At 47.5% G+C, this 18485-nt stretch overlaps 1 protein-coding gene across 1 annotated transcript; it reads left to right on the forward strand.

Moving 5' to 3' along the window:
* The first annotated feature begins 8552 nt into the window (after positions 1–8552).
* Positions 8553–18186, forward strand: LOC144596344 (coiled-coil domain-containing protein 89). The gene is made up of 7 exons (XM_078404591.1): positions 8553–8717; positions 11395–11867; positions 12735–12865; positions 13290–13426; positions 15713–15789; positions 17092–17191; positions 18028–18186. The coding sequence occupies exons 1-7, from the start codon at positions 8673–8675 to the stop codon at positions 18112–18114; spliced, it is 1050 nt and encodes a 349-aa protein (XP_078260717.1). The 5' UTR covers positions 8553–8672; the 3' UTR covers positions 18115–18186.
* Positions 18187–18485: the final 299 nt, after the last annotated feature.

Consider the following 18485-nt stretch of genomic DNA (forward strand, 5'->3'; position numbering starts at 1 on the left):
TCCAGTCTCTCAACATATGACAGTCCCGCCATTCCGGGAATTAACCTAGTAAACCTACGCTGCACGCCCTCAATAGCAAGAATATCCTTCCTCAAATTTGGAGACCAAAACTGCACACAGCACTCCAGGTGCGGTCTCACCGGCTGTCTTGACCTCCCAACTACCTCAGTGGAGACCTTTGAACTATCTTTAATTGGACTTACACTAAACATTATTACCTTTATCCTGTATCTGTGCACAGCGGACGGCAAGATTGTAATCATGTGCAGTCTTTTCACTGACTGGATAGCATGCAGCAAAAAAGCTTCTCACTTTCCCTCTGTACACGTGACAATAATAAACGAAATTAAACACATTCAAAGTAGATTCCCTGTTTCTCGTCAGTGAAAACTACCCTTCAGTCAACCTGTAACCATTCCCCCTCTATTCTTCCCCGGTTACTAACGCCCCCGCTCACACAACTGCAATGAATGGTGTACGCAGATAAAGAGCTTTCAAAAGCCATCGAGGAGTCAGAGGGTCTGAGAATGATGCTCCTGATAAAGAACGGAGGGTCTGTGTAACATCTCCACACCAGGCCGTACTCCAGGTCAGGTCGTAGCCTCTGCACCAAGCATCAGCCTTCCATCACCTGCCACACAGGGACGTTTGCTTTCTCTGCTGATCATATTATGTTTCACCATCTAGCTTTTTAAACCAATTGTAATGTCAAGAGCTCAATCTTGCAAGAGTAAAAGAGACTTTTAAAATGAGGGTCCAATACAGCTTCTGTCCTTTTAATGTGATTGCCTTTGACATGTATGTAAAAGACAATCACATCAAACGGACAGAAACTGTATTGGGCCCTCATTTTAAATCTCTCTTTTAGAGATGAAAGGCCTATCACACAAACATTTACGAGTATATGGCCTGTGGTCTTATATTGGACAGTTTTGGTTTGAACAATGGTCCTCAGCAGGCATCTCTGCCAGTGAAATGAAAAAGGTTAAGTAGTAATATACAGAACAAGAACTGTTCTCCAAATTGTCCACAAACGATGGCTACCCAGTTTTAAAAGCTACGTGAGTATCTGCTCCGTGTTATGTAAACTCTTCTCTTTTTTTAAACTGATAAGATCATGGACACTGACTGTTAAGGATGAGGTATGTGCTGTGAAAAGTAAAGAGTTGGGACCTGGTGCACGCTATAAATAAAATAAATGACAAGTCAAATCATACTAGGATCTAAAGTGCAAATATGTGAGAGATGTGGCCAAGAAAATTACTTGAATGCTGTTTGAGAGTCTTGCATAGATAGAGAAAAATAGAGGATAGGTGCAGGAGGAGGCCATTTGGCCCTTCGAGCCAGCACTACCATTCATTGTGATCATCATCCACAATCAGTAACCCGTGCCTGCCTTCTCCCCATATCCCTTGATTCCGCTAGCCCCTGGAGCTCTATCTAACTCTCTTTTAAATTCATCCAGTGAATTGGCCTCCACTGCCTTCTGTGGCAGAGAATTCCACAAATTCACAACTCTCTGGGTGAAAAAGTTTTTTCTCACCTCAGTTTTAAATGTCTCCACTTTATTCGTAGACTGTGACCCTTGGTTCTGGACTCCCCCAACATTGGGAAGTTGGTTAAGTTAATACAGTCTGGTAACGTTTGTTCTGCACTCACCTGGACTGCTCACCTACTGTGCAATGTTATATAAGAAAATAACTGCAGATGCTGGTACAAATCGATTTATTCACAAAATGCTGGAGTAACTCAGCAGGTCAGGCAGCATCTTGGGAGAGAAGGAATGGGTGACGTTTCGGGTCGAGACCCTTCTTCAGACTGATGTCGGGGGTGGGACAAAGGAAGGATATAGGTGGAGACAGGAAGATAGAGGGAGATCTGGGAAGGAGGAGGGGAAGGGAGGGACAGAGGAGCTATCTGAAGTTGGAGAAGTCAACGTTCATACCACCGGGCCGCAAACTGCCCAGGCGAAATATGAGGTGCTGCTCCTCCAATTTCCGGCGGGCCTCACTATGGCACTGGAGGAGGCCCATGACAGAGAGGTCAGACTGGGAATGGGAGGGGGAGTTGAAGTGCTGGGCCACCGGGAGATCAGTGGCGTTAATGCGGACCGAGCGCAGGTGTTCAGCGAAGCGATCGCCGAGCCTGCGCTTGGTTTCGCCGATATAGATGAGTTGACATCTAGAGCAGCGGATGCAATAGATGAGGTTGGAGGAGGTGCAGGTGAACCTCTGTCTCACCTGGAAAGAATGTTTGGGTCCTTTGATGGAGTTGAGGGGGGAGGTAAAGGGACAGGTGTTGCATCTCGTGCGGTTGCAAGGGAAAGTGCCCGGGGTTAGGGTGGTTTGGGTAGGAAGGGACGAGTGGACCAGGGAGTTGCGGAGGGAACGGTCTCTGCGGAATGCAGAGAGGGGAGGGGATGGGAAGATATGGCCAGTGGTGGGGTCCTGTTGTAGGTGACGGAAATGTTGGTGGATGATATGTTGTTCCTTGCAGGTAGGTTAGTGAGTATTACACTAATAATTTCTGTATCAACATTTCAGAGAAATGGGGGCAGCATTTATACAGTTTCTAATAACCAGGACAATTTATAAACTTTTAAAATTTCTGATCCATGTTTTTCCTTTCATGGTCTGCTTCGGAGGCTTCCCAGCTTACTGCCTTGAAACCACTTGGTGTTGTTGAAAATATTTTTAATGGTGTAATTTTATGAACCAATTTGAAATATTATGTAGCCATCTCATTGTAAAGCCAACTGAAAATCAAACCCATGATTGCACAAACAGAAATAAGGTCATATAGCTTGATAAAGCCATACAGCATGGGAACAGGCCCTTCGGCCCAACTTGCCAACGTCGACCTGCATGCCCATCTACACTAGTCCCACCTGCTCGCACTTGGCCCAAGTCATCTAAACCTATCCTATCCACGTGCCTATCTAACTGTTTCTTAAAACAATGTTTCTATTGAACTGTTAATTCCCGGAATGGCGGGACTGTCATATGTTGAAAGACTGGAGCGACTAGGTTTGTATACACTGGAATTTAGACGGATGAGAGGGGATCTTATCGAAACATATAAGATTATTAAGGGGTTGGACACGTTAGAGGCAGGAAACATGTTCCCAATGTTGGGGGAGTCCATAACCAGGGGCCACAGTTTAAGAATAAGGGATAGGCCATTTAGATCGGAGATGAGGAAAAACATTTTCAGTCAGAGAGTTGTGAATCTGTGGAATTCTCTGCCTCAGAAGGCAGTGGAGGCCAATTCTCTGAATGCATTCAAGAGAGAGCTAGATAGAGCTCTTAAGGATAGCGGAGTCAGGGGGTATGGGGAGAAGGCAGGAACGGGGTACTGATTGAGAATGATCAGCCATGATCACATTGAATGGCGGTGCTGGCTCGAAGGGCCGAATGGCCTACTCCTGCACCTATTGTGGACCGCAACATCGGGAGTTCGCAGGTCCCTGGCTGGCGACCGGTTTTTGGGAGCTCCAGCCGTAGCAGCTTCGACCGCCCCGAAGCGCGAGGTACGATCGACCCGCTCGCAGGCCCTTTATCACCCTGCGTGGCTCGGCCGCAGCACTTTCCATCGCCCGGTGGGGGCTCAGGACTTTCATCGGCCTGCTCGGCTCGGCCCTGGGACTTTCCATCGCCCAGTGGGGGCTCAGGACTTTCATCGGCCTGCTCGGCTCGGCCCTGGGACTTTCCATCGCCCGGTGGGGGCTTCAAAAAGTTGGGAGCTCGATCACCTCGTGGCACCACGGGAGAAGAATGAGGAGGAGATAAGACTTTGCCTTCCATCACAGTGAGGGTATGCCTGGAGCAATCGCTGTGATGGCTGTTTGTGTAAAAATTGTATCTGTGTGTCCTGTGCTTTTTGTTGTCTACTGCCAGACCCTGACGTGAGAGGACGCTGGCGTTGTTTATTCGCCGCTTTTCCGTTAGGATAGTTTGTCTGTTTGTTTTTATGTTGATTGTTTTTGTAAAGCGCTTTGAGCACCCGATAAGGCGCTATATAAAATAAATGCTTATTATTATTATTATTATTATATTGTCTATTGTCTATAACATTTACTTGGTTTTAACTAATTTTTAAATAGAACTAAAAGCATTATGCTATTTATGAACAGTCACAGAATTAGAGCACAGAAAGAGACAGCCCGGCCCACTACATTTACATTAGCTCACCACCAGGACAACTCTCGAGTTTCCCCACCACCATTTTCTCTGTATCCATGCAAGTTTTTGAGCACCACATATTTTTCCCATCCTCGGGAAGACCACACAGACCTCCACTATCCAGAGATGCTGCCTGACCTGCTGAGTTACTCCGGCATTTTGTGTCTATCTGCAGGCTGTGCATTCCAGGTTCCAAACACATGCCGCACAAAGATGACTTTTCCTTGCACCGAGATTAACTCGCTTCCACTTTATTTAATACCTCTGGTCCTCAATTTCTCTGCCTGAGAGAACATACGCCCACGGTCCACTCTCTCCTGACCCCAGTTCTATCAAATCTCTCTTCCACCTTCTCTTATCCAAACTAAACAGCCTCAGACTCTCCCAGATCAGTTTGGTTTAGAGATGCAGCGCGGAAACAAGCCCTTCAGCCCACCGAGTCCGTGCCGGCCAGCGAACCCTGCACATTAACACAAGCCCACACACACTAATGACAATTCACCCTTTTCCCATGTATACAAACCCAAGCCAATTAACCTACAAACCTGTACGTCTTTGGAGTGTGGGAGGAAACCGAAGATCTCAGAGAAAACCCACGCGATCACGGGGAGAACATACAAACTCCATACAGACAGCACCCGTAGTAGGGATCGAACCCAGGTCCCCGGCGCTGCAAGCACTGTAAGGCAGCAACTCTACCGCTGCGCCACCATTTATCCTTGTAACTTCAACCCTTATCACAAGAGGAGTACAAAATCATGAGAGGAATAGATCAGGTAAACACAGTGTAGGAAGGAACTGCAGATGCTGGTTTACACCGAAGATGTACCTAAAGATAGATTTACCTAAAGATAGACGAATTGCTGGAATAACTCAGCAGGACAGGCAGCATCTCTGGAGAGAGGGAATGGGTGACGTTTCAGGTCGAGACCCTTCCTGGTGAGTTTCATTGTCTGTATAACTCATTATCACCTAGCCAACAGCCAACAATGGACCACTTCCTTGATCATCGTTACTTTATTTGCATATCTTTCATTTCTTTGTTCTATATCGCCATCTATATCTCTCATTTCCTTTCTCCTCTCAGTCTGAGGGAGGGACTCCCCCGAAACGTCACCCATTCATTCTCCCCATAGATGCTGCCTGACCTGCTGAGTTACTCCAGCAATTTGTCTCTATCTCTAGGTAAACGCAGTCTTTTTCCAAAATTAGGGGGAATTGAGAACCAGAGGACATAGGTTTAAGATGAAGGGGGAAAGATTTAATAGGAACCTGAGGGGTATCTTTTTCCACACAAAGGATGGTGGGTATATGGAATAAACTGCCAGAGGAGGTAGGTGAGGCAGGTACTATCACAACATTTAAGAGGCATTTAGATATGTACATGGATAGGACAGGTTTAGAGGGATATGGGCCAAACGCAGGCAGGTGGGTCTAGTGTAGATGGGGCATGTTGGTCAACAGGGCAAGTTAGCCAAAGGGCCTGTTCCACGTTGTATGACTCTATGATTAAAAGCAATTCTCAGTTTTTTTGTCTGGACCTTCTCCAAAAGCTTCATATTCTTCTTGTACTGTGGTGATCAGAATTGAGCACAATATTCCAGATACTTATAAAACTGCAGCATGAATTCCCTTATTTGTTACTCCCAATGGCGTCACTAATAAAGCCCAGAATGTTGCATTCCTTCCTGATCATTTTCTCAACCTACCAATGTTCTGTGCACCCGTACCCACATCCCTTTTACAACAGAATACTTTATTCTATACCTCTACTCTTGTTACTACACCAGAGCTACCTGCACTTCTCTGCTTTAAAAAATATCCATTGACTTGTCCTGCACTGCCTTCTGGCAATGAATTCCACAGATTCACCACCCTCTGACCAAGAGTGATACAGCATGGAAAGAGGCCCTTGGCCCAACTTGCCCATGCCAGCCAAGATGCTCCATCTATCTGTGGAATTCTCTGCCTCAGAAGGCTGTGGAGGCCAATTCTCTGAATGCATTCAAGAGAGAGCTGGATAGAGCTCTTAAGGATAGCGGAGTCAGGGGGTATGGGGAGAAGGCAGGAACGGGGTACTGATTGAGAATGATCAGCCATGATCACATTGAATGGCGGTGCTGGCTCGAAGGGCCGAATGGCCTCCTCCTGCACCTATTGTCTATTGTCTATTACACTAATCCCACCTGCCCACGTTGGGCCCATATCCCTCTGAATGTTTCCTATCCATCCATGTACCTGTCCAAATGTTGTTATAGTACCTGCCTCAAATACCTCCTTTGGCAGTGCATTCCACTTCCATAACTGCACCGCCATCATATAAATCACATTCATGTCAACATAGCAGCAAATGTGGCACAAACGCCCCAAAATGCAATGGCTGATCCCTTACCACATGTAATTCTGCACTTTACCTCATGAAATGGGTGCTGGGATGTTGCGATTGGCTCCAGATGGCAAAGGTAACACAAAATTTGCCGAGGGGCAGGAACATCATGGAATCTCCCTGTCAAACGTGCAGTTTATTCTTGGGCTGCAATTAAAAGGAAATAAAACTAAAACAATATATTGACCATAAGTATTTGAAAAGATAAAATACATGTTATTGGTTTAGGTAAACAAATCACATAACACTTAGGCCAACTCAGGTACAAACTATACATTAGCAAGGTCACACATAGAGACTTCACTTCCCCTCAGAAGCAAAAGCAAGTAGAGGCATGTGTAGAGTTCTGGACCACGTTGTGACTGAGGGGCCAACTTCTCCTTGCCTGGGCTTGCCTGGTTATTATGCTCACAACCTTATAAAGAATTGGAGTACCCAATGTGCATGGTCAGTGTGACCTGAAAGACACAATTGAAAAATGTTGATGACAAGATATGGTCCACTTGCAGGAGGCTAATTGCAACAGGGAAAAGAAGATAAATTATTTCTTTGAGCAGTAAATAATGGCCAAGTGAGTGGAGGTCGGACCTCTGACTGCAGGCCCAGCCTCTCCCCACCCCACCTCATTGCCATGACACCACCACTCACACCACAGTCTGAAGAAGGGTCCCGACTGAAACATTACCTACCCATGTTCTCCAGATGCTACCTGACCTGTTGCGTTACTCCAGCACTTTGTGTCTGTCTTTGGTATAAACCAATAACTGCAGTTTCTTCCTACACACTCACCCTCACTGGTCTTGATCTACCGGTGCGGAGGTGTGCTTGTCTAGCGGTCTACAGGTGTCGCAGAAGTCCCTCCCTACCTCCCTCTTCTCTCGCCCTCTCTTGCTCCCTCCCTCTCCACCTCTCCTTCCCTTCTCCCAATTCTCTCCCACCCTCCTTCCCTCTCTCCTCCCTCCCTCTTCTCTTGCTCCCTCCTTCTCCACCTCTCCTTCCCTTCTCCCAATTCTCTCCCACCCTCCTTCCCTCTCCTCCCTCCCTCCCCTCTCGCCCTCTCTTGCTCCCTCCCTCTCCACCTCTCCTTCCCTTCTCCCAATTCTCTCCCACCCTCCTTCCCTCTCCTCCCTCCCTCCCCTCTCGCCCTCTCTTGCTCCCTCCCTCTCCACCTCTCCTTCCCTTCTCCCAATTCTTTCCCTCCCTCCTTCCCTCTCTCCTCCCTCCCTCCCTCTTCTCCTGCTCCCTCCCTCTCTCCTGCTCCTTCCCTCTCTCCTCCCTCCTTCCCTCTCTCCTGCTCCCTCCCTCCCTCTTCTCCTGCTCCCTCCCTCTCTCCTCCCTCCTTCCCTCTCTCCTGCTCCCTCCCTCCCTCTTCTCCTGCTCCCTCCCTCTCTCCTCCCTCCTTCCCTCTCTCCTGCTCCCTCCCTCCCTCTTCTCCTGCTCCCTCCCTCTCTCCTCCCTCCTTCCCTCTCTCCTCCCTCCCTCCCTCTTCTCCTGCTCCCTCCCTCTCTCCTGCTCCTTCCCTCTCTCCTCCCTCCTTCCCTCTCTCCTGCTCCCTCCCTCCCTCTTCTCCTGCTCCCTCCCTCTCTCCTCCCTCCTTCCCTCTCTCCTGCTCCCTCCCTCCCTCTTCTCCTGCTCCCTCCCTCTCTCCTCCCTCCTTCCCTCTCTCCTGCTCCCTCCCTCTCTCCTCCCTCCTTTCCCCTCTCTCCTCCATTCTTCCCTCTCTGCTCCATCCTCCTTCCCTCTCCCTCCTCCCCATCCCTTCTCCTCCCTCCTTCCCTCTCTCCCTCCTTCCCTCCCTCTCTCTCTCCACCTCTCCTTCCCTTCTCCCAATTATTTCCCTCCTTCCCTCTCTCTTCTCATTCTCTCCTGCTCCCTCCCTCTTCTCCCAATTCTTCCCCCTCTCCCCCCCCGGTCCTTCCCCCTCTCCCCCCCCGGTCCTTCCCCCTCTCCCTCCCCCCCCGGTCCCCCCCCCCCCCCCCGTGTGTGTGTGTGAGTGTGAGCGGGCCCGGGGCCCGGGGCCCGTGTTTGACGGTGGGGGCCGCCGTAGTTCTCTCTGTCTCTCTCGGTCGCCACTGGCAACGCGACGGGCGGCGGTGGAGGCGGCCATGGAGCGGCGGGACCTGCGGCAAATGGTGGAGCAGACCCGGCAGGTGAGGGTCCTCAGGGTCAGGGGCCTCAGGGTCAGGGGCCTCGGGGTCAGGGGCCTCAGGGTCAGGGTCAGGGGCCTCAGGGTCAGGGGCCTCAGGGACAGGGGCCTCGGGGACAGGGGCCTCGGGGACAGGGGCCTCGGGGACAGGGGCCTCGGGGACAGGGGCCTCGGGGACAGGGGCCTCAGGGACAGGGGCCTCAGGGACAGGGGCCTCGGGGACAGGGGCCTCGGGGACAGGGGCCTCGGGGTCAGGGGCCTCGGGGTCAGGGGCCTCAGGGTCAGGGGCCTCAGGGACAGGGGCCTCAGGGACAGGGGCCTCAGGGTCAGGGGCCTCAGGGACAGGGGCCTCAGGGTCAGGGGCCTCAGGGACAGGGGCCTCAGGGTCAGGGGCCTCAGGGACAGGGGCCTCAGGGACAGGGGCCTCAGGGACAGGGGCCTCAGGGTCAGGGGCCTCAGGGACAGGGGCCTCAGGGTCAGGGGCCTCAGGGACAGGGGCCTCAGGGACAGGGGCCTCAGGGTCAGGGGCCTCAGGGACAGGGGCCTCAGGGACAGGGGCCTCAGGGACAGGGGCCTCAGGGTCAGGGGCCTCAGGGACAGGGGCCTCAGGGTCAGGGGCCTCAGGGACAGGGGCCTCAGGGTCAGGGGCCTCAGGGACAGGGGCCTCAGGGGCAGGGGCCTCAGGGTCAGGGGCCTCAGGGTCAGGGGCCTCAGGGTCAGGGGCCTCAGGGTCAGGGGCGACAGGGGCCTCAGGGTCAGGGGCCTCAGGGTCAGGGGCCTCGGCAGGGTCAAGGGCCTCGGCAGGGTCAAGGTCCTCAGGGTCAGGGGCCTCAGGGGCCTCGGCAGGGTCAGGGGCCTCAAGGACAGTGGCCTCAGGGTCAGGGGCCTCAGGGTCAGGGGCCTCGGCAGGGTCAGGGTCCTCAGGGACAGGGGCAGGGGCCTCAGGGTCAGGGGCCTCAGGGTCAGGGGCGACAGGGGCCTCAGGGTCAGGGGCGACAGGGGCCTCAGGGTCAGGGGCCTCAGGGACAGGGGCCTCAGGGGCGACAGGGTCAGGGGCCTCAGGGACAGGGGCCTCAGCAGGGTTAGGGGCCTCAGAACCGAGTGGGGCACGGACCGGGGTCAGGGGCCTCAAGGACCATGGACAGGGATACCAGAGTGGGGTCGAGGGACTCAGTGACTGGGGTCATGGTCAGGGACCTCTGGGGCTGGGGTCAAGGTCTTCAGGGCTCTGCGACTTTGAGGGTCAGGGACATCAGGGACTGGGGTCATAGTCAGTGTCTTCAGGGCTCAGGGTCTTTGGGGGTCAGGGACTGGGGTCATGGTCAGGGACCTCAGGGGTCAGGGACATCAGGGGCTGGGGTCATGGTCAGGGACCTCAGGGACGGATCAGGGACTGGGGTCGTGGTCTTCAGTGGTCAGGGACCTTAGGGGTCAGGGACAGGGATCTCAGTGTCAGGGTCCTTAGGGCTCAGGGACCGGGACTTCTGGGTCAGGGACTAGGGTGCTTAGGGGTCAAGGACCTCAGGGACCGGGGTCAGGGTCCTCTGCCTCCTGGCAATGGATCCTGGCACACCACGACAACCTATGCCTGGGCTGGGCCACGTGTCCACAGCGATCACAAGGCCGGGTCCACCTGTGCACGGTACTCCCTGACCGCAGGACACTGGGCTCACAATGCCAGTGTCGAACACTCTCTGCAGCTGAACTGGGCTTGGATTGCAAGCCATTATTGCTCACAGTGACTCTTCACTTGGAGCCCAAATGCGAAACAGTGTGCACACTATGGTGTCTGCTCCCGAGATCATGCCTTCACACTGATCACTTAACTTGGCACTCTCACCTGACACAAGTCACAGGAGCACAATTAGGCCAATTGGCCCATCAAGTCTACTCCGCCATTCAATCACGGCTGATTTGTCTTTCCCTCTCAAACCCTTTCTCCTGCCTACATCGCACAACCTTTGAATAGGGAGAATGCACTGATTGTGCATGCAACAATCATGAAAGCCGGCCCCTTGCGGATTGATATGTTCACAATAATCCTTAATTCAGGGTCTAACTCGAGGTAGCATGGTCACTGAATTTAGAGCACTAACCTGAGACACTGAACTCACATAGGTAACTTAACCTGAATCAGTGTGTCCATAATGATCAGAAAACCCTGGCCAGGGGTGGTGGTGGAGGCAGATACGATAATGGCGTTTAAGGTTTAATTAAACGTGGATATGTGGGGATATGGATTTGACTTTAGTTTATTGTCACGTGTACCGAGGCACAGTGAAAAGCTTTTGTTGCGTGCTAATCAGTCAGCGGAAAGACAATACATGATTATAATCGAGCCATTCAAGTGCACAGATACATGATGAAGGGAATAATGTTTAGTGCAAGATAAAGCCAGTAAAGTCCAATCAAAGATAGTCCGAGGGTCTCCATTGAGGCAGATAGTAGATCAGGACTGCTCTCTAGTTGTTGATAGATAGTTCAGTGCCTGATACCAGCTGGGGAGAAACTGTCACTAACCTGAATCTGGATCATGTGTTGGCAGAGGAGATTAGTTTATCGTGGCATCATATTCAGCATGGATACAGTGGGCCAAAGGGCCTGTTCCTGTGCGTTACTGCTCTGTGTTGTATGTTCTATCCCTGTGCCGAATTGATTCAGAGCTTCTTTGCATTGTTTAGGAAAGCGATTCTTTGTCTGTCACATTGGAGAAGTTACGCGGATTGTCCCAAGAAGATAAAACAGAGGCTGCCATGTTGCGATCTAGAATAGATGAGCAGTCACAGCTCATCTGTATACTCAAACAGCGAGCTGATGACTTCATTCGACGCTGCCAAACCTTGGAATCAATTAACGAGGAGGTGGAGAACCAGGGCGAGAAATTGAGGCAGCAACTAGAGGGTGAAATGAAGTTGTCAGCCCGGCTGGAGGAACGCTTCATGGATCTGGCCTTCAATCACCAAGAAATCATCAAATTTAAGGATGAATATAAGAGACAGAATTCGATGCTTAGTGAAGAAAATGAAAAACTTCAGAGAGAAAACAAAAATCTCTTTTGTAAAGCCCTGCAGGAGAAAGAAGTCCAAATGCTGAAGCTGTCCAGTGAAGTGGGAGAATATCTGAAACAACGCAACACTCTTGAACAAGAGTGCAAGTAAGCAACACAAATTACATATTTACAATCCAAAATGGCTAACAATTCAACCAAACAAGTATTCAACTTGTTACTGTAATATTTTTAGACTCAAATTTAAACATAATCCCTAACCATAACTGGAGTAATTCAGAGGGTCCGATTTCTCCCCCCAACTACAAGGGTCCTAACCTGAAATGTCGCTGATCCACGTTCTCCAGAGATTCTGCAAGACCCGCTGAGTTACTCCAGCACTTTGCGTCTTTTTCTGTAAACAAGCATCTTCTGCAGTTCCTGGTGTCTGCATCCCTGACCATAACCCCAACACAGTGCTATCGCCATCTTGTGGCCTGCACCAAACATGATTGTGTGGCTCTAAAGCCAGATTGAATCCCCATTATGACGAAGGCTAAGACAATGAGAGAGTGTGGAGCCTAATTTGGACAAAGTGGATTTGCATGAAGGTCAAAGCGGCAGTCTCCAATGAATCTCAGCACAACAGGGATTATACCTCTGCCCACAGCTACCTTATCCCTGGAATCATGATTTAATGATTGCTGATAATGCTCAGCAGGGAATGGAAGTACTGCACATATCTATTAGCGTTCTTTCCTGAAATAGCCCTTGCTTTCCCCCTGTCTCCATCTGCTCCCCCTTCCCAGTTCTCCCACCCGTCTTACTGTCTCCAACTATATTCTATCTCTGTCCCGCCCACTCCTGACATCAATCTGAAGAAGGGTCTTGACCCGAAAACTCACCCATTCCTTCTCTCCGGAGATGCTGCCTGTCCCGCTGATTTTGTGTCTATCTTCTATCAGTGTTACTTCAGGGGCCATGTAACGTTTCTGCCAGTTCTCACTTTAATATTTTTTTATTCCTTTATTTCAGGCAAATAACACAGAACCTACGACAAAAAGAGAGCGAGTTTTTAAAGAAGCAAGCAAACGCTGAAAAGCTTTATATGGATGAAGTGCTTCATCTGAAGGTAAAACTGGAAGAATCAGAGGATAGGCGTAATGGTATGTATTCAAATAAAGGTCCACTTTAGTAGCACTAGCAATTTCCAATCGAATGAAAGATTTTAAACAATATTTCTGAAATTAATTAAAATTATTGGTTTTGTCACATGGTTAGGTGTTCCTTAATTTTAAAGACTTGTAATTGTTCATGTAGTTAAAATTTCACGGCACAGTTATAGCTTTGGATAACTATCTAAAGTAATTTTATTAAGATCTGAGCAATTGATTAAGAATTGAGCAATTGTTTTAAATGTTGTTGGTAATATTAAAACTTGTTATTCTTTTTATACTTTTAAAATATTATTTTTCATTGATATATTATCAGCAAGAACAGTACATTTGTACTTGCTAACTATATGCTAGGTTGGAAATGTGACAAAATATTCATTCCTTTCTAAATCAGATATCTTGCCCCTTTGTTTAGTTGCTGAAAAGAAGGAGAAAGAAGCCACGGAAGTGAGAAATCACGAGGAAACAGAATCCCAGAATAAATTACTTCTGCTGTCACGAGAGAAGGAAGAGCTTCTTCATCTTTCCATGGAGAGAGGGAAAAATATACAGGTTATGTTGAGAAATATAAACAATTCACTTTCAGCAAACTATTTTCTAAATGGGGAGAGAATCCAAAAATCTGAGGTACAAAGGGACTTGGGAGTGCTGGGGCAGGATTCCCAAAAGGTTCATCTGCAAGTCTAATCGGTGGTAAAGAAGGCAAACGCGATGCTAACATTTATTTCCAAGAGGGATATAATGTTGAGGCTCTATAAGGCCGCATTGGAATATTGTGAGCAATTTTGGGCCCCGCATCTGAGGAAGAACGTACTGGCTCTGAAGAGGGTCCAGAGGAGGTTTTTAAGAACGATTCCAGGAATGAGTGGGTTAACATATGATGAGCGTTTGACGGCACTGGGCCTGTACTCGCTCTAGTTTAGAAGAATGAGGGGGGGCGACCTCATTGAAACTTACCGAATAGTGAAAGGCTTGGATTGGAGTGAATGTGGAGAGGATGTATCCACTAGTGGGAGAGTCTAGGACTAGAGGTCATAGCCTCAGAATTAAATTACGTTCTTTCAGGAGGGGAGTGAATCTGTGGAATTCATTGCCACAGAAGGCTGTGGAGGCCGTCAATGGATATTTTTAAGGCAGAGATAGATAGATTCTTGATTAGTATGGGTGTCAGGGGAGAAGGCAGGAGAATGGGGTTAGGAGGGAGAGGTGGATCAGCCATGGCGGAGTAGACTTGATGGGTCGAATGGCCTAATTCTGCTCTTATCACTCATGACCTTATAAGTAAAGAAAAAGTGACTGCCAGAGGAGGTAGTTGAGGCAGGTACTATAACTACATTTAAAAGACGCTTGGACAGGTATATGGATAGGAAAGATTTGGCAGGATATGTGTCAAAATCGGGCAAAAGGGACTAGCATAGATAAATATGAACTACCTCCTCTGGCAGCTCGTTCCTTGCACCAATCACTCTGTGTGATAACATTGACCCTCATGTTCCTATTAATTCTTTACTCTCTAAATTATTTACCATATTCTCTTCTCTGTGCCCAAAAGTTCCTGTTTTATTCCTTTTGATCTATTTAGTTCTAAAATAAAGGCGCAAAGTAACTCAGCAGGTCAGGCAGTAGTCCAGGAGAACATGAATAGGTGACATTTTGGCTCAAGACCCTCCTTCAGACTTTGTGTCCGACTTCAGACTCCAGCATTTTGTGTCTTTTTTTGTAAACTAGCATTTGTGGTTCCTTGAGTCTCCCCAATGATGTTGTACAACTTTTAGAACAGTCCTTTATTTTTCATTGCATCCCTCCAACCAAAATTCATCACCTCATATTTCTCCGCATTAAACTTCACCTGCCCATACTACCAGTGTATACACACCAGGCTTTATTTTATCACTATCCTGTTTACAGTTCACTATGCTGCAACATTTTGTGCCATTGCAACTGAGCTGTGTTGAGAAAATGAGCAAGGGTAATTACTGAGGAAAAATAAATGTGTAGGAAAATAACTGCAGATGCTGGTATAAATCGACGATATCACAAAATGCTGGAGTAACTCAGCGGATCAGGCAGCATCTCAGGAGAGAAGGAATGGGTGACGTTTCGGGTCGAGACCCTTCTTTTGGAAGAAGAAGGGTCTCGACCCGAAACGTCACCCATTCCTTCTCTCCTGAGATGCTGCCTGACCCGCTGAGTTACTACAGCATTTTGTGATACCTTCAAGGAAAAATAAAAAACATGTTGGAACATTAGTTGGAAAACCGATACAAAGGAAAACGCTCCCGAGTAGACCAGGCAATATCCATGGGCAAAAATAACAATTATACCAGTGGAATATCTTACAGCAGAACTGACCACTTGTGCCACCAACATCAGAGTTGGATTGTCGATACAAGGAATTGCAGATGCTGGTTTATACCAAAGCTAAACACAAAGTGCTGGAATAACTCAGTGGGTCAGGCAGCATATTTGGATAAAAAGGATGGGTGATGTTTCGGGTCAGGACTCTTCAGACTGAAAGTAGGGGATGGGTGGGAGGGGAGAGGGGTAGGTGAAGAGCTGGAGGCGAGAAAAGATCTGGTCCTGATTTATACCAGCTCTTCACCTTCCCCCACCCTTCAGTCTGAAGAAGGATCCCAACCTGAAACATCACCCATCCTTTTTCTCCAGAGATGCTGCCTGACCCAGTGATTTACTTTTTAACTAATCAATTCACCAATTAAAATGTTCTTGGCTCTAAGTATAAAGTTAAATGTCTTTTCAATTATATTGTGGATACAGTGAAGAGTTCTTTTGTTTGCAAATGCCTAATCTCTGCTTCCATGACTTTTTAAAATGTAGGACAAACAAAAAGAAATACAGCTCTTGGAGGAGAAATTAAAATTAACAGAGAAAGCAAAGAAAGATGCAGAAGACAGGTAAAACAAAAAGGAACCGTTCATTAAATATGATCAAAGAAGGACCAATATTGCAAGGATGTAACACCTGCTTACGCAGTGGTGCAGCTTTGAATTTGCTTCTTGCAATTGGAGATGCAGGCATCGATAATGCAAATATTCAATCAGTAACATCCAAAGTTTAGAGATCACGAAGCAGCAACTCTTCAACAAATAGTTATGTTAACTGTCAACTTATCCAAGAAGTTGAACAAAAATAATTCTTTGCAAACATTTTATATACAAAGAAATCGCAGAGAGTTGTGAACACAGCCCAGTCCAGCACACAGACCAGCCTCCCCACCCTCGACTCCATCTACACTTCACGCTGCCTCAGGAAAGCAGTCAACATAATCAAGGACCATTCACACCCTGGTCATTCCCTCTGCTCCCCTCTCCTGCCGGCAGAAGATACAAAAGCTTGAAAGCACATGCCACTAGATTTAACAACTGCTTCTTCCCCACTGTCATCAGACTACTGAACGAACCTCCTGCATGCCTAGGTTGAATTCCTGATAACCCAATCTACCTTTGGTGCAGTGCACTTTGTGTGTAGCTGCAACATCTGTTTGCTTTGTTGGCACATTTTCCAAGCTAATAATGATCTATTCTACATTTTCCTTGAACTCCATCTCTTTTGATGTCTCGTTTTCACACCTTATCCTTCCTATCTCTGTGTCTCCCTCTCCCCTGACTCCCCAAAGATGCCACCTGTCCCACTGAGTTACTCCAGCATTTTGTGTCTATCTTCGGTGTAAACCAGCATCTGCAGTTCCTTCCCACACATTATATTCTGCATCCTGCTTCTTTGTCTCTCTTGTTCATTTCCCCTCCTCCACCTGCTTATTTTGCTTACATTCAGCTGCGGTCAGCGCAGTTAATCCAGTGCAGGCAGCTATTTTAGTCTTGGAGTAGTTGCATTAAGGATATAGGCACTGACTGATAGTTGGGCTATTTGATGATGATCTTTAGCTGGCTGACAAGGAGGAACGAGAAGCACCTGTAGCCAGTAATTGGGAATACAGCCATGTTAGCTGCCTTAAACGGAACCAGATGTGTCAGGCATGATTCGGGTATCAGGATAAAGATAACCTCAGAACAGCTGTAATTAGGTCACGTTTAGTTCAGGTTTCTAACCTCTTGATGAACACAAGATAGACACAAAATGCTGGAGTAACTCAGCGGGGCAGGCAGCATCTCCAGAGAGAAGGAATGGGTGACATTTTGGGTCAAGACCTGTTTTGTACTTTGGAGATTTCATTCAGAATGTGCTTTGTATTTCAGATTTCTATATGAAGCTGCAATGGTAAATGAAAGTGCCAAGGTCAAGGAGTTACAGCAGCAGTATCACAGATATCAAAAGGTTTATACTGACTTGGAACGGGTAAGTAGTTCTCATTCTGACCATCAATGCAACACGCTTCTGTCATTTGACCTATGATACATCATGCACTATTCAAACTGTTTTTCCTGCTTGCACACATACCACAGATGCTGGTTAAAGCAAGATCTTGTCAAAGCAGAAATGAAACTACATCCTTTAGCCACCTAACTTGTTAAGCTGTTGAATAAAATTATTTGTACATAGCTTCAAACATATCAATATTCTCTTTCCATTGCTGAAATTGAAAAGCTGAATGAATGGAAGGCACTGGGAGTTTTTCTTCTCCCTTCACTCATTCCTATTCATTCTCAGTGAATAGGTAGGTCTTTGCAGAACCTTTGGCCATTTCTTTGAACTTGTATCCCCGAAAAGCCTTTGTGTTGGATGCTAACCATCGGGAAGACTACATGATTACAATCAAGCTGTCCACAAAGTCAAGTCAATAGTTTTTGCAAAACACACTTGTGTGCAATTTTTAAACAAAAATAAGGAAGGTTTTGAGACGCTATTGGAAAAGTTAAACGTTCTACAGAAAATGGTAAATAAGCACATGCGTGTAAAAAATATGTAGTTAACTAATTTAAAAAATCATGGCAGAAACAAACCTTCACGGTAGGGTCCATTATTTCACATAATTTCCCACTTGACAAACCTGGTATGTACTTGAAAAGATGAGATGAAAAGGTTCTTGGATGAGCCTAAAATATATATTTTCAACTATCATGGGTCTCCATCACAAATGCTTAAACCATCCATGGCTTCCATCATGTAGGAATACAAAAAAGTTCATTAAAAATCTTATTTTTTTCTTTCTACCTTTTGTCTTCCATTACTAGGAATTTGAAGCTTTTAAGAAGCACAGCAATAACCTACTAACAAAAGAGAGAGAACTGAATGCCAAACTGCGCCATCTAACTCAGTGATGCCAAATTTCAATGTGCATTTAGTATTGTACATTTGCAAAGAAAAGATTCTTTATATCAAGATGCAAATAAAAGGAATTTATAATCACCTCCTTTTGAAGTAATTTCTCATTTTCATCAAAAGTGCTCAGGCCATTAACCAAAGAAGGAGAAAACATCGCAGCAAGTTGATGCAGATTTCCTTATATTTTGAATACAACAGGTTTTCTAAAAGCTTTCCTTAATCCATTGATGCAGAAAAGCAAAAAATCTGAATGTGATACATGTGCACAATAACAGGGAAGGCCTGAATCAGAGCCTGTCCTGTGTAGGAGAGAACTGCAGATGGTGGTTTAAATCTAAGGTAGACACAAAATGCTGGAGTAACTCAG

Source organism: Rhinoraja longicauda, chromosome 8 (assembly GCF_053455715.1).
Source record: "Rhinoraja longicauda isolate Sanriku21f chromosome 8, sRhiLon1.1, whole genome shotgun sequence".
NCBI classification, from domain to species: domain Eukaryota; kingdom Metazoa; phylum Chordata; class Chondrichthyes; order Rajiformes; family Arhynchobatidae; genus Rhinoraja; species Rhinoraja longicauda.

Excerpts from the sequence above, each read along its gene's own strand:
- LOC144596344 (XM_078404591.1), top strand. The coding sequence starts at position 8,673 with ATGGAGCGGCGGGACCTGCGGCAAATGGTGGAGCAGACCCGGCAG. Across the intron at positions 15,790-17,091 it reads AAGAAAGATGCAGAAGACAG|ATTTCTATATGAAGCTGCAA; the intron begins GTAAAACAAAAA and ends TTTGTATTTCAG. Across the intron at positions 17,192-18,027 it reads TTTATACTGACTTGGAACGG|GAATTTGAAGCTTTTAAGAA; the intron begins GTAAGTAGTTCT and ends TTCCATTACTAG.